Below are 13,431 nucleotides of genomic sequence, written 5' to 3' on the forward strand. Positions count from 1 at the left end.
AAATTTCAATGAGAAGCATTCCTGGGTGCCTGATGTAAGGTGCAGATCTTGGGGCATAAGAACAGTAGTGGGTTCAAGGGTTATGCACAGGCCCTTTATAATGGGAAAAGGATCCATTCCCATTAGTTAGTAACTGCACTTCCTGGGTGGAGATGCTGTAGGGGACAACAGGGCTGGGGCTTAAGAGACTCCAGATGCTACTTCACATTTTCCTCAAGGTTAATGGTTAAAGGCTGTTACTTTGAATTTCTAAACTTAGATTAAATTTTAACCTGAGGATCAAAGATGCTGATTTGTTCGTCCGATTACAATGTTACAATTTAACCCTATTTTTCTTATTCCACCTAAGAATGTTGTACAACAGTGCTTCCACTTAGAAACAGCAGCATTTAGCCTTTTGTAATGTGCCTTGGGTTTCCTTTCACTGCAGTTAGCAGAATTAATACCTGGTGGTGGTTTCAGAAATTCTCTGTGAGAATGGTTTAGAATCAGTGTCTGATTGGAAGCCAGAGGACTCACCTGGAAGCTGTTTGCATTTAAAAGCCTGCTATTTAGAATTAAACTGTACATTTTAGTTATAAATACAGCATCCATGTGAGGATTTTAAGGCCCTTCTTTTCATTATTTAGATGATTTCCATGGGTGAGGTTGGCGATTGTTGGGTGCATTTGGAGGGCCATTGAAGAGCTAAATCCTGCTAGCTTCCCCAGGCACAGTTGCTGATAGTGTCCCATAACAGTTTGTAAATGTATTTAAGATGTTCCAGCTTGGAAGTAGATTCTGCTTTGTCCCTCCCCCATCATACTATGTGAATCCTTTAGAACACTACTGCAGAACAAAACACTGAAATCCTGTATAAATGATTGAGTCACTGAAGCCGGTACTCAGAGCAAGGGCTTTATTAACAGATTTTTCTCCAGTAGTCTTGAAAATCTCCCCTGAGGGAGAAAACTGGCAAAAAGGGGCCTGAGAGTTGTTGGAAGAAATGAAAAGTACATAGGATGCTATTTTGAAGAACTGATTTGTCAGAAGCCACTTTATTTGAACAATAATGTGACTGCACCTGGCACATGAGACAGGCTCTGGGCTTGTTTCTCAATGTTGTGAAAAGCAAGACAGTTCCCATGGAGTAGATTACAGTGTGTTGGACAAGGACATTCCCCCGTGTGAAGGCACACTCCATGGAGCCAGTGGGGCCACCATTCACAGTGTGCAAGCTGTGGCCTTGGAGAGAACATGGGCAGGGCTTCCCCAGCCTCTACTATACCCCATCTTTACTCCATTGATCACAACAATGGCACTTTTTTCTTTTGGTGCAAATATTTCCATTTTCCAATTGAGCCTAGACTTTGATTTTATAAAAGGAAAAGAGAATATCTATATATGTAAATATCTGCATGTGAGTGTATGTATATATATATGTATATACGCATTTATAGATAAAATTATTATGGTTGCAGAAGCATCAAATTTTGTAAAAATGTTTACTACAAGCCTCTTTTCAAGCACACTTATGACACAGAAAATATTCGGAGATTAAATTGCCCATGAATCTAGTGCTCAGAGGAAAATAGTTTGACAAATTGGACCAATGCAGTTGAAACTGGATCATAGAAGTTAAAAATATTTACAAAGTATCATCTTTTGTAATGTGCCTCACAGGACTTTGGATTCCTTGGGAAAATGCAACAATTCTTTTGTGGCTGCTGTGTAGGTCTGATTTTCACTGTGAGTCACCCTTTATATTTTCCTTCTTTCAACTCCTTCCTTCTCCTGCAAGTTCATAACATTTTATTAATATCAAAGGAAGGTCATAATTTTAGAAATCAAAATTAAAGAATGGGTGCTGTGTAGCATTATGTCTACTGGGCTTGATATAATCAGTACTTTTGGTGTAATTTAGAACGTGATTATACTGTGTGTCATTGGCTATGTATATAGACACAACATGTTCTCTATCAGTCTCTATCTATCTGTCTATCTATCTATCTATCTATCTATCTATCTATCTATCTATCATCTATCATCTTGTAATCTGTCTCAGTGGTGTGCTGAAGTCAGCTCACACTGGTTGGTAAGAGCTGGCAGATACATTTCCAGGAATTTTGTAAGCTGATTAGGGTCACTTTGATAGTTTGAAAATGGAGAGAAAATATTTGGACCATAGAAATTGGCAAATGATACAAATCAGAGACTTCTTTTTTTTTCCCCTCCTGGACAGTGTGTTGTTAAATAATTTACCAATATACCATTGTAGTTTGGTCAGAAAAGAGAGTGCATACATGGTTCAGTTTACAATGGGAGCAATAATCAATTATTTAGAATACCAAAGTTAGAGAAAAAGAAACTTTTTGGCAATTTAGCCAATAAGTTTATAGTCTTAAATATCACCTGTTTTTCTAATTAAATGTTTTAAAAGTAAATGATAGAGTCTAGTACATTTCTTAATCATTAAATATGTTTTATAACGTTTGTACAAAGCTATTGTGAAACATCTGTTGACTTTTTTTAATCAAACGCTCTGTACTTGTTTTATAAATAATTGCAGAACTATAAGTTAAACCTAAATATTAACAAAAATGAAACTATATGAAAAGTAGATGAATCAAACTTGTCTTGCAGATATAGCTTTTGTGTTTATTTTCTGGAAACTCTGTTTTTTGGTGTTATTGAGCTATTTTTGTATTCAATTTACATGTGTACATGTGTCTGCACATGCGCATACACACACACACAAACATCAACAAATTATAATATCAGAGAAACAGGACTTCTGGCTCATGAAATATTTTACTTAATAGCCAGGAATGACTTATGTTAAAAATTGTGCCAGGCTTATAAATATCTCTTTGATCTGGCCAACAGCTCTTCCTCTCTTTTCTAAAAACTTCAAAGTGCCCTCATTTCTATTTTTTCCCTTTCAGTTAACAATTTAGTTTAAAAGTGCACACTCATGGTTCAGTAAATGGGCTTTGTCTAGTAGTCACTGATGCTGAGTATGAATTTCAATGGATCCGTTAGCTTTACTACTAAGATCTTGCTGAGATCGGAGCGGGGCTTCTGGGCAGGCTGAGCACTGGAGGTGTGCAACACGGTAACTTCAAATAAGAGAAACCCTGAGTTTTACTGGGCAAAGAAAGAACAAGTGGAAGGTATGATTTCTGAACCTGGAGATAGCGAAAATGAAGGAAATTCCAAAAGCGCGTATTTCCAAATAATGACAGGCCAGCAGGAGGACACCAAACCTCTAGAAAGAAGTATTCTTTCTTCCAGCTACGGATGGCTTTGGCATCCCGCAGGCACGTTCCTTTGGCCTTCAGGATCTTAGATGCAGATGTGGAGAGTCAAGAGGTAGGCTGACTCTGAGTCTTCAGCTAAATTATTTGGAAATTAGTTTGAAAAAAAATAAATTTATAACATTTAATTTTTATGTGGATTTGCTCCTTTTTGAACAAAGCAGAGCCCAGGAGTTTCTGGATAAATACATGTTCTGGTCTTGTTACAGGTTCTGGTAAATCAGAGGGAGAAATGGAGTTGTCGCAGAAATGTCAGCAAACTTTACAGCAGTAGTTCACACATGCAGCTACTATACATTCATTCATTGCTATTTTCCCAAGAAATGGAGCAACCTAGGAGCTTATGCTACAGTAGATTCCAATGAACCATAATGACTACTTCAAGAACAAAGAAACACATACAAAGGTGTGATATCTTTCTGTTGGCTTGAGTTTTCAAACCTGAAATTCTTTAAAATACATTTCTGGGATTTTATTTAAATATTGATGCACCACACTTAAAAAGCAGTGACTTCTTGGTAAAATGTAATACTGAAATGGAACATTGTCTTTTCGAAAAAATAAGAAATGTGGTTGGAAATTAAATACCTTTTAAAAAATTAAAAATAAACACACTGTCACAGCTTGGGGGTTTGAATGAACCCTGTACCAAGGAGTTGAGACAACTCCTTCTTTGGGTCACATACTGGAACCCTTAGCACTCAAAAGCTGCTCAGCAAAGATAATTTCAGCATTTCAGTGGCATCTTTCTCTGCTGTCATATTTCATTCAGAAGCCACTTTGGCATGTCCCCCATAGATGGCTTTTCATGACAAATCACTGTGATACCACACAAAACTGCTTTAAGTGTTTTTTCAGTATAAAAGAGTTTTGCATTTAGAGCTCAATATCAAAATTAAGCATGTTCTGTAAAAGCTTAATTTAACCCATTTAATATACTTGTTTTTAAATGAGTCTATCCTGATTTTCCATCCTAGATAAAATTTCACCTCAATTGCGTACTTTCCAATCACCTTGGGCCGGGGGGAATATTTTTAGGTATAGAATCCAACACAAAGATGCTAAATGTATTCTTCGTGACTTAATTTTCCATCCATATTTTATATGGATTCTACCAAGGGAAAATGTTCTCATTTGAATTGGGAGAAACTATCTTTTTCAGGTAATTCTTTTCTTGGCATTTACGAGTGCTGACTGTCATGCTGAACATGGATATCCAACAGGAATCAAGGGGAAAAACTTAATTTATATTGTTTTGAAAATAGATGTTTCTACGATCATAAAAATCTTTTTATGTAGTCCTTAAATATTTTGGATGGTGATTTAATACATAAACATATTTGTACAGGTTTTTTTTAAAAACACTTTGTAATTTTGCTTACTCAACAAAAATGAGTAATTATGTAAAATATTTTTTGTCATTTTATGAAATATGTCTTTTTGGTAGTTTTTGGATAATGCATGACCTGTCATTTTCCAAGTAATGAATCCCTGATGGATTACATAGTTATATGACTATGTCATGAATTATACATTTCTTGTCACATATTTGAGGCAAACCTGAGGATAGATTATTGAATAATTGTTATTATTTTCTTTTGTAAAATATTTCATTTCTCCATTTTCTTTTTCAGTGGTCTTTTGAAGAATCCAATCTGTTGAGAAAACACAAAACATAACACAATTAACTATTTTAATTTAGGTAATAAATATTAATCCTTTGGATAGAATTAAATTTAATAATATATTGGCAATGCTGGGCACACAACTAATATAATTAAGAAATGTTTTCTCGTTGATCTATTAATATTCAATGTCAAAAAATGACATTTATTAAATTGCTGTTTCTTTTTTTTTTTGAGACAGAGTCTCACTCTGTCACCAGGCTGGAGTGCAGTGGCGTGATCTCCGCTCACTGCAACCTCCGCCTCCCGGGTTCAAGTGATTCTCTGGCTTCAGTCTCCTGAGTAGCTGGGACTACAGGCGTGCACCACCATGCCCAGCTAATTGTTGTATTTTCAGTAGAGACAGGCTTTCACCATGTTGGCCAAGATGGTCTCTATCTCTTGACCTCATGATCTGCCCGCCTCAGCCTCCTAAAGTGCTGGGATTACAGGCATGAGCCACTGTGCTGGGCCGCTGTTTCATTTTTAACATTTTCATTGGTTAAATACATCATGACCCCTAGTAAAATATAGTATACACATTGAACTAATTAAAAGTTTCTGGGAAAATATTTTGGGAGGCAAACAAGCTGCAGTTAGCTAGCATCGTCTCTTCTTTGCCATCATCTTTTTTTTCAGGGATGTGGCAGAGAAATTTCCATCAAATGATCGATGACCATAAGTTGAGGTCATTAGAGATGGTAGGGAATCTGACAGGTATATTATGGCTAGGGCGTTAGGGAGATTTCTGAGTTGTCTGTACTAACTTTAAATTCATCAGGATGTCTGCTTATATAGATTTGATATAAAAAGCCTCTTGAAAACATACTATATCATTTGGAAATAAAAAATGAAGTCGTTGACTATAAGAAAAATTTCACATTGTGGTGGATAGTGAGCCATATTTCATTATGCTTTGCAATTTGGGGCATCATTAAATGTTATAAGTGCTGCAATTGTTTCCCATTCTATAGAATAACAAAACTAAGTATGGGGGATAGAAGGGATCTTTACAATTATCTAACCTAAAATGCTTATTTTTAAAAAAAGAAAATTAAGGGTCATAGATGTTTTTTCAAATTTGTATATATTTTTTAAATTTGAGAGAGGGCTATAATAGATCCAGCAAAGGCAATGAGTTAATTCTTTGAAAGTGTGGTAACTCTATATCATTTTAATCACGAAATTATGGCAAATTATGCCAGGGAACCATGTGTTTATAAAATAACTATTAAACAACTGAGGGCTTAGAGGGGATAAACCCTCAAAAATATGCACTTTTAGGTTGGAAAATTTTTATTCAGGGCTTATGTCTTCTATTATGCCATCATCTAGTTGGTGGTAGATGAAGAAATGGTGGTAACGGAACAAATACACATGAAAACAGTAAGTTTGTCTTCCCCAAATGCCAGCTCTTCTACATGTCTCAGGCTTTTTTATATGAGCCAACTGTAAAAGTTCCAGATTCACAAACCATTAGGCTTCTTAACTTGTGCCTGCACATCCTGAGTCAAAAATAAACAGACAAGGCTTTCACAAAAGCAGGTGGTGGATTCTAAGACTTTTTCTCCTTCCCACTCTGCTTTGCTTCTGATCTCTTACAGGTCTTTTTGCTTCTTTACAACACTTCTTGGCTTCTACACATTAAATGTTCTATTTTAAAATAACTTCTGTTATCTCAGCATTCCACCCAACCAATTAACATGGTTGAGTGTTTTAAGGGAAGTTGAGTGACAAAGAGTGGAGATTAGGAGAAAATAGTTTATAGCTTCAAGATGGACTGGGCCAATCCTAGCCCAAATTTGAAACCAATAGAGTTTGTTTTCAGCCCCAATACTTTCTTTGCAGCACTGGCTTTCCTTTCTTTCTTCCTGTGTTTGTTTCATGATCTCTTGTTCAAAACCCTATGGCAAAAGGTCTGATGAAGTGATCTCTGTCAAAAAAGTAGGTGCTTAATGAATATAACATGGAATATTTGCTGAATGAATAAATTCATACTAATGTATAAAAGACTAAAAAGTGGTGAGGTATTAGTCCCCATCCACACTCACCCAGAACATGTATATCGGATGAAGAATACAGCTTTAGGATTAACAAATAAATCATCAGTTGAGGAACTTCAGGCATCCTTATGACATCAAGTTATGAGAGAGGAATGTTCTGAGTCTCTCTGGCTCCTCGTGTGCTGATGTCACCCTACTCTATTGGACATGCTGGCCTGGCTGGGCATCTCCCCCGGCATGTGGTACCACATTTCAGGACAAGTTTCTCCACCTATTTAAACCTACGTCCCCTACAAGATTCCTCCCATCAATCATGAAGTGTACTAAGCAGCTACTAACACCTTGTCAAGCTTTAATTTTTGCCATGTGTATGATGAAGACAAAGATATAAAGACTATGTCTTTTGAAAGTGAATCTCTGCTCTAAGAGAAACTTTTGGCCTGTCTCTTACACAGAGACTCAGACTTGGGAGTTGAAATGAACTCCAAACTGGTGGGAGTCAGGAAAGGCAGGAAGAAGGGATAGTCCTGAGGTGTCTGATCAGATCTAGTTAGAATAAAAAAGATGTCTGGGACAAGAGTAGCTCTTATCCCAGTTCCCTGCACATAGTAAGCATTCGGTAAGAGCTAGTTTCTTCCCTTCTATCTTAGAATCACAGTTCTGATTGCTGGGCCTCCCAGTGAAGTGGCTGAACTATTTCTACTGGGTAAGACAGCCCAAAGTTTGTCAAATGACCTTTTTTGGGGCCTGCAATAATAATAATAATAATAATAATAAACAATAGGCTAGGTGCAGTGGCTCACGCCTGTAATCCCAGCACTTTGGGAGGCCGAGGCGGGCGGATCACGAGGTCAGGAGATCGAGACCACGGTGAAACCCCGTCTCTACTAAAAATGCAAAAAATTAGCCGGGCGTGGTGGCGGGCACCTGTAGTACCAGCTACTCGGGAGGCTGAGGCAGGAGAATGGCGTGAACCCGGGAGGCGGAGCTTGCAGTGAGCAGAGATCATGCCACTGCACTCCAGCCTGGGCGACAGAGCGAGACTCCGTCTCAAAAAACAAACAAAATAATAATAATAATAATAATAACCTAAGAAGCTGTCAGAATGTATCAACACATCATTATCTGGATGAAATAATGAGCTTATTTTTACATTTATGCTTTTTCAGACTACTGACTGAAAAATAGGTGACTGAAGTTTTCTATTTGTTTGGCTGAAACGGAGGTACAAGGCCTGAAAGAACCTATCCAAATACCAGCTCTGGTTTTCCTCTTCTCCTGCCAGTGATGTCCTAAAACCATACAGGTAAGTGCAGTGCTGAGAATAGAAGACTATGCTGAAAAAAATCAACAGTAACACTTTCTATTAGAGGTGCATATAAATGAAGAAACCACTTCCTATATTTCAAGTACAACCTTGACACCAATAAGCCAGGCCTTGGGTACCACAGTGTGGCAAAGCTAGGTATTACAGAGAGAACACTGATCCCTTATAAAGTAGAAGGAAGAACTGGACATTGGATGTAGTGGAGAATTTTGTTTGGGGAACTTTGCTAGAGAAAAGCCATGGATTCTATTTACTGAATTAAATGCCACTGACCTACATCTGGCTTTGTTCACCATCTCCTCTGAGACTAAGCCCCTCAAAAGAGGAAGTGAGTCATAGGACAGTAAGAAAGGATAGGAACAGTGGTATTTCAGTGGGAGAGAAACTTGATATTTAAACGATTTGATTAAATAATTATGTTGCTCAGATAATAGAACAATTAATATGTAGCCTCAACCTATATTTTTAACATAATTTAACTAAAAAACAATAGGTAAAATATAGGGGGATATTATGCTAGAATAAATGCCTATTTGATATTTAATTGAAAAAAACATTCAACTTTGTATGTGATGTTATTCTCTATTCAACTTATCCCAAAAGCTGTCATCTCAGTTCTACCTAATGTGAAAATTATACAGCTGCTAGGAGTTTTAAAAATCATGTCTATTTCAGCCTAAGCAAAACATTACATAAATATCCAGAGTTACTTGACACTAAATAGGTGGTTACTCACTTTTACCACAGAATTTGAAATAGGAGTCTGTGAAACTTTAAGATCTCCCCTACATCAGCTGATCCCTTATCTTCCACTCAGGCACACAATTTATTACATAAAATGTGCCATGTATATTTAAACATTAAAGAATTATTTGATATTTAAGACATGGAGACATGTGATTAAAACAAGGCTTATTTTAACCTTGAATCTACTGCTTATATATCCTTAAATTGACATAGGAATTCATTTTTTCTTTTTCTATAAAAGACAGTTTTCATTGTTCTGTTTATAAGAGAAATACATACTTATTATAAAATTTTAATTGTTACAGATATGTGAAAGTCCCCTATCATCCTAAACTCTAGAAAGATACTTTTGTGAATTTTTAAATATTTCTAACTCAAAATAAGTTTTTTTTCCTTTACAAAAATTGGGTCAAGTCGCGTGCAGTGTTTGAAATACTCATTTTTCTTTTTTCTTTCTCTTAGTCATCATTTCTACGTTTGTTTCATTGCTGTAATAATACTATATTACATAGTCTGAATATATCAGAGCTTATTTCTCCAGTTTGCTGTTGATGATTGAAGTAGAGAGTCAAAGGAATTTTGGTGTTTACCTTCCACAGTGCTAAAATGAGCAGCATTAACAGCAATAATCCAGCAAAAGCACTCAGCAGGATGACCCATAATGGCACTCTGCCTGGTAGCCCGTCTTTGGATATTTGAATAGCAAGCTGAAAATTATTAAACAAGATTGTTAACATAATAAACACCTATTAGAACTCCTGGAACATTGAGTTCTTGCAGGCTACAATTCTCTACCAGTGCATTAATCTCGTTACTCTATAACGAGAAAACATTAGGTTTGCATTAGAAAATGCTCTTCATCTAGCCTAAATCTCTAACTATGTCAAATTTATTATTACCAAAAGGTATTTATAATATTATCCTTCAGAAATTTATACATAAAGAGTTAAATGTCAATAGATTGGAATGCTCAAGGGGAGGAGTGAATTTCTGTTTAACTCAGGGAGAACCAAAGTATTGTGTGTGTTAAAGATTAATTAGTACACTACTGTATTGTCATAATAGCATTAGTTTAGATTGGAATGTCGCAGTTTGTTGTCATAAGAACCTGAGAAAGTCTCCTTATTTCATTTCTAGTGTGCTTAATTTTTTGTTTATAGATTGAAAGTATAATGCATAAATGTCAAGTGTATGGATAAGTGAATGTTTGCATATATATTCACTCCCAGTGTGCTCTTCATTATACCACAATGTCTCTTCTACTTGAGCTATCACTGGGTCCACATGTATAAATCAGGTTTTAACTGAAGCAAAGCTGTAAAATGGACCGCTTTTAGTGTTCCAGCTAACTCCAGAGAACTCAAGTTCTCTCAGGGTGGCACTCAAACCTCAATGAAACCTATCTGCTCTGTGTCCCATCCCTGGGGGATTTGAAAAAAATTAATTTAGGGTAGAAGTCAATGGCTAGTAATAGTTCAAGCCCTGTATTTGCCTTTAACAGTAACACCTCAATTTCTTTACCTAGAGGGAAGATTAGGGTAGAAAAAGAAACTAACAGGGGAGAGATTTGTATATACGTGATACTAATCAAAACCTCTCAAATCACTCCAGGTAGGTGACAGAGCTGGCAAGAATATAGACATATACAGCATCAGATCATTATGACAGTTTCTTAAAACAAAACAAAACAAAACACAGATGGGGTTTCACTGTTTTGCCCAGGCTGATCTCAAACTCCTGGGCTAAAGTGATCCTTCCATCTCAGTCTCCCAAGTAGGCTGGGATGACAGACATGAGCCACTACGGCCAGCAAGGCAGATTTTAAACATATGTAAAACAATTCCCTGAACTTACAGATATGGAAACGGGAATCTAGATAAGATCAGTGACTTTCCTCAGATCACACAATTACAAAATGATCACTTTTAGTAATTTTATCAATATAGATATAATTTTTCCTTTAGGATGAATGTAGAATAAATATTTCCAGGGGAATTTTAAACTAATATTTAGGGGAAATAAAACTCATTATAAAATTTTAACACATAAATTTAGGAATCAAATGTACTTTTCCAATATAAACCATACTCAAATTTTTTAGGTTTTAGTGAAATGTTGGCTATTCTATGCAAGGAACAACTTTGCATTTTGCATTGCTTATGCTAAGCGCTCTTTATGACATAAGTAAACATATGCATGTATTTTCCTTTTTCTTGAAAAGTGTATACTTATCAGAAGTCATTGATATTGGAATAATTTGAAATAAGCAATTTAAAAAGAACATCTGAAAGTTAGGGATCTTCCAAATTGAATTTTATGATTCACATGGTGCTGTTTGTCCACATGGGATATTTAAATTCTCCCATGAGAAGTGGGGAGATCATCCTGAAGTGCCTGCATGTGTAACAAGCACTTATTTTATTTTATTTTTTTAGATATGGGGTCTTACTCCGTCACCTTGGCTTATTAATTTATAAAAAGGACAAGAGTGAAAAACTCAAACCTTTCTATTTTCACTAAGGACTCAAGTCTGAATTTGTATTAGGAAATACCATCTCATTTTTGTTTCAAATTTCTCAATGAAACTTGAAAGAAAACTTTAAAAAATGTACATGTTTTCCTGTACAGTCTAAAGGCACTTTTTATAAAGAAGTTTTTTTTTTGAGGCTGCTCTTCAGATGTCAGCTGCATTTTATAATGTCAGCTTTTAAGGAGGAAAGTTACAACTGCATCATTTGCTATCAAAGTGAAAGTAAAAACATCCATTTACCGTGATAGTTATAAGTGATAAAGTCAAATGTGGCATGTGAATTGTAAATATCATGATTTTCCCAGTTTCTTACCAGGAAGAATAAGACTAAAATCACATTTGAAGCTAATGAAGTATAATTTGAAGCAAATAGTGTCTGTCACTTACTGAGAGCAATACCAGTCACTGCTTAAGGGACTATCAACAATTATAAAACATTATGTCACAAAATTCAGAGTGAAATGCATAATGTTTTCAAAACTCATGTAGCACTTACCTCTCTTTTTTGATTGCTGCTACTTAAAACCAGAGATGTATTTTCACTCTGAAGTTCTCCCCTTATAGTAAGATTTAAGCTGGAAAAATATGACTGAAAAGCAAATAGGATTTGTTCTTGATATATGATGGTCATCAAAATGAGAGCTAGTCATGTTTGAGTAGGACATTTATAAAAGCTAAGATTTTTCTGAGAGATTAAAAATTCCAGTTTTGTTAACTTCCAAATGGAACTGGTAGTATCAAATAATAACCATGCACTCGTCCTCCCTCATTTGCCCCTGAAAATCCTTACTTAGATCCTTGTTATGGAATGAAAAAAATTTTTAAAAATATTTTCTATTGATTTATCATTAGAAAAAACAAACCTCAAACTCTGCCTATCTTTAATGTAGCAAGACATGAAACAGCTACATTCTGGTGATGAAGTTTATCTAGGCCCTTATTTAGGATTCAAAATGAAATTGATGATCTGGGGGGACAAGATGGCTAACTAGACACAGCCATCTCTCCCACTAAGAGATCCCAAATTATCAAGTAGATAATATAATCTGGGCAGATCTGATCTCTAGGGAGAAAACACCGAGAGTGTGTGGAGAGGCAACACAGATGCTAAGTCTGAAGAGGGAGAAGCTGGGAACCCTGCGTAGGGTACCTGAATGCTTGGGCTACTTCCTGGCCCTAAATGGCTCCTGGAGAAGGGGTGAGGGAGGGGACTGAGGGACAGCTCACTCTTGCCACAGACATCTGGGATCTAAGCTACAGAGTACCCAACATCTCCAATGGATGTATGAGCTGGCAGGTGGATTTTCCCAGGGAGTAGGTAGAGACAGGGCTTCAGCTAGCATGGAGCCCAGGAGTTTTTGTGAGCAGAGCACAGACATAGATGCCCATCCCCTTGGACTCCCCATCTCCCTCAGAGAGGCTCTAGCCCCAGATGACCACAAGCCAGGAGAGAGCAGGCATTCCCCATGGGACTGGGGCATGTCTGTTCTGCAGCCTCTCCTGCCTGCCAGACCCTCCTAGAGTCCCTGCCTAACTACCCCACAGGAGCATGTGCACAGCGCAGTCTCTGCTGCCCAGCCTGGGTGCCGTGCCCCACCTGAGTACTTTCCCTGTGACCTGGGAGCACTTTGGATCCTCCAAAGAAACCAGAGCCTGACTCTGAGCTGTGGGGTGTCCTGGAGACCCACAGATGGCATGTCCAGCTCAGGAGTACCAAGCTGAGATCTATGGCTGGCACTCAAGTCGGGGAGGAGCCCCCATCTCAGAGCCCTGAGATGGGTAACACACATGGATTCGTGGGCCAGTGTGGGCCAGCACTGGAGTAGGGCATGACTCCCTCCATAGGGCTGGTTCAGAAAAGGTG

At 37.1% G+C, this 13,431-nt stretch overlaps 1 protein-coding gene across 1 annotated transcript in view; it reads right to left on the reverse strand.

The window, feature by feature from the left end:
• Positions 1-884: 884 nt before the first annotated feature.
• ITGA1 (integrin subunit alpha 1) overlaps positions 885-13,431 on the reverse strand; it is a 170,887-nt gene continuing 158,340 nt past the window's right edge. The window contains exons 27-29 of the mRNA XM_055252682.2: positions 12,064-12,156; positions 9,628-9,744; positions 885-4,951 (exon numbers count right to left, since the gene is read on the reverse strand). Coding sequence (XP_055108657.2) covers positions 4,907-4,951; positions 9,628-9,744; positions 12,064-12,156 — 255 coding nt within the window. The 3' untranslated portion in view covers positions 885-4,906. The remainder of the gene's footprint in view (positions 4,952-9,627; positions 9,745-12,063; positions 12,157-13,431) is intronic.

Source organism: Symphalangus syndactylus, chromosome 18 (genome assembly GCF_028878055.3).
Source record: "Symphalangus syndactylus isolate Jambi chromosome 18, NHGRI_mSymSyn1-v2.1_pri, whole genome shotgun sequence".
Taxonomy (NCBI): domain Eukaryota; kingdom Metazoa; phylum Chordata; class Mammalia; order Primates; family Hylobatidae; genus Symphalangus; species Symphalangus syndactylus.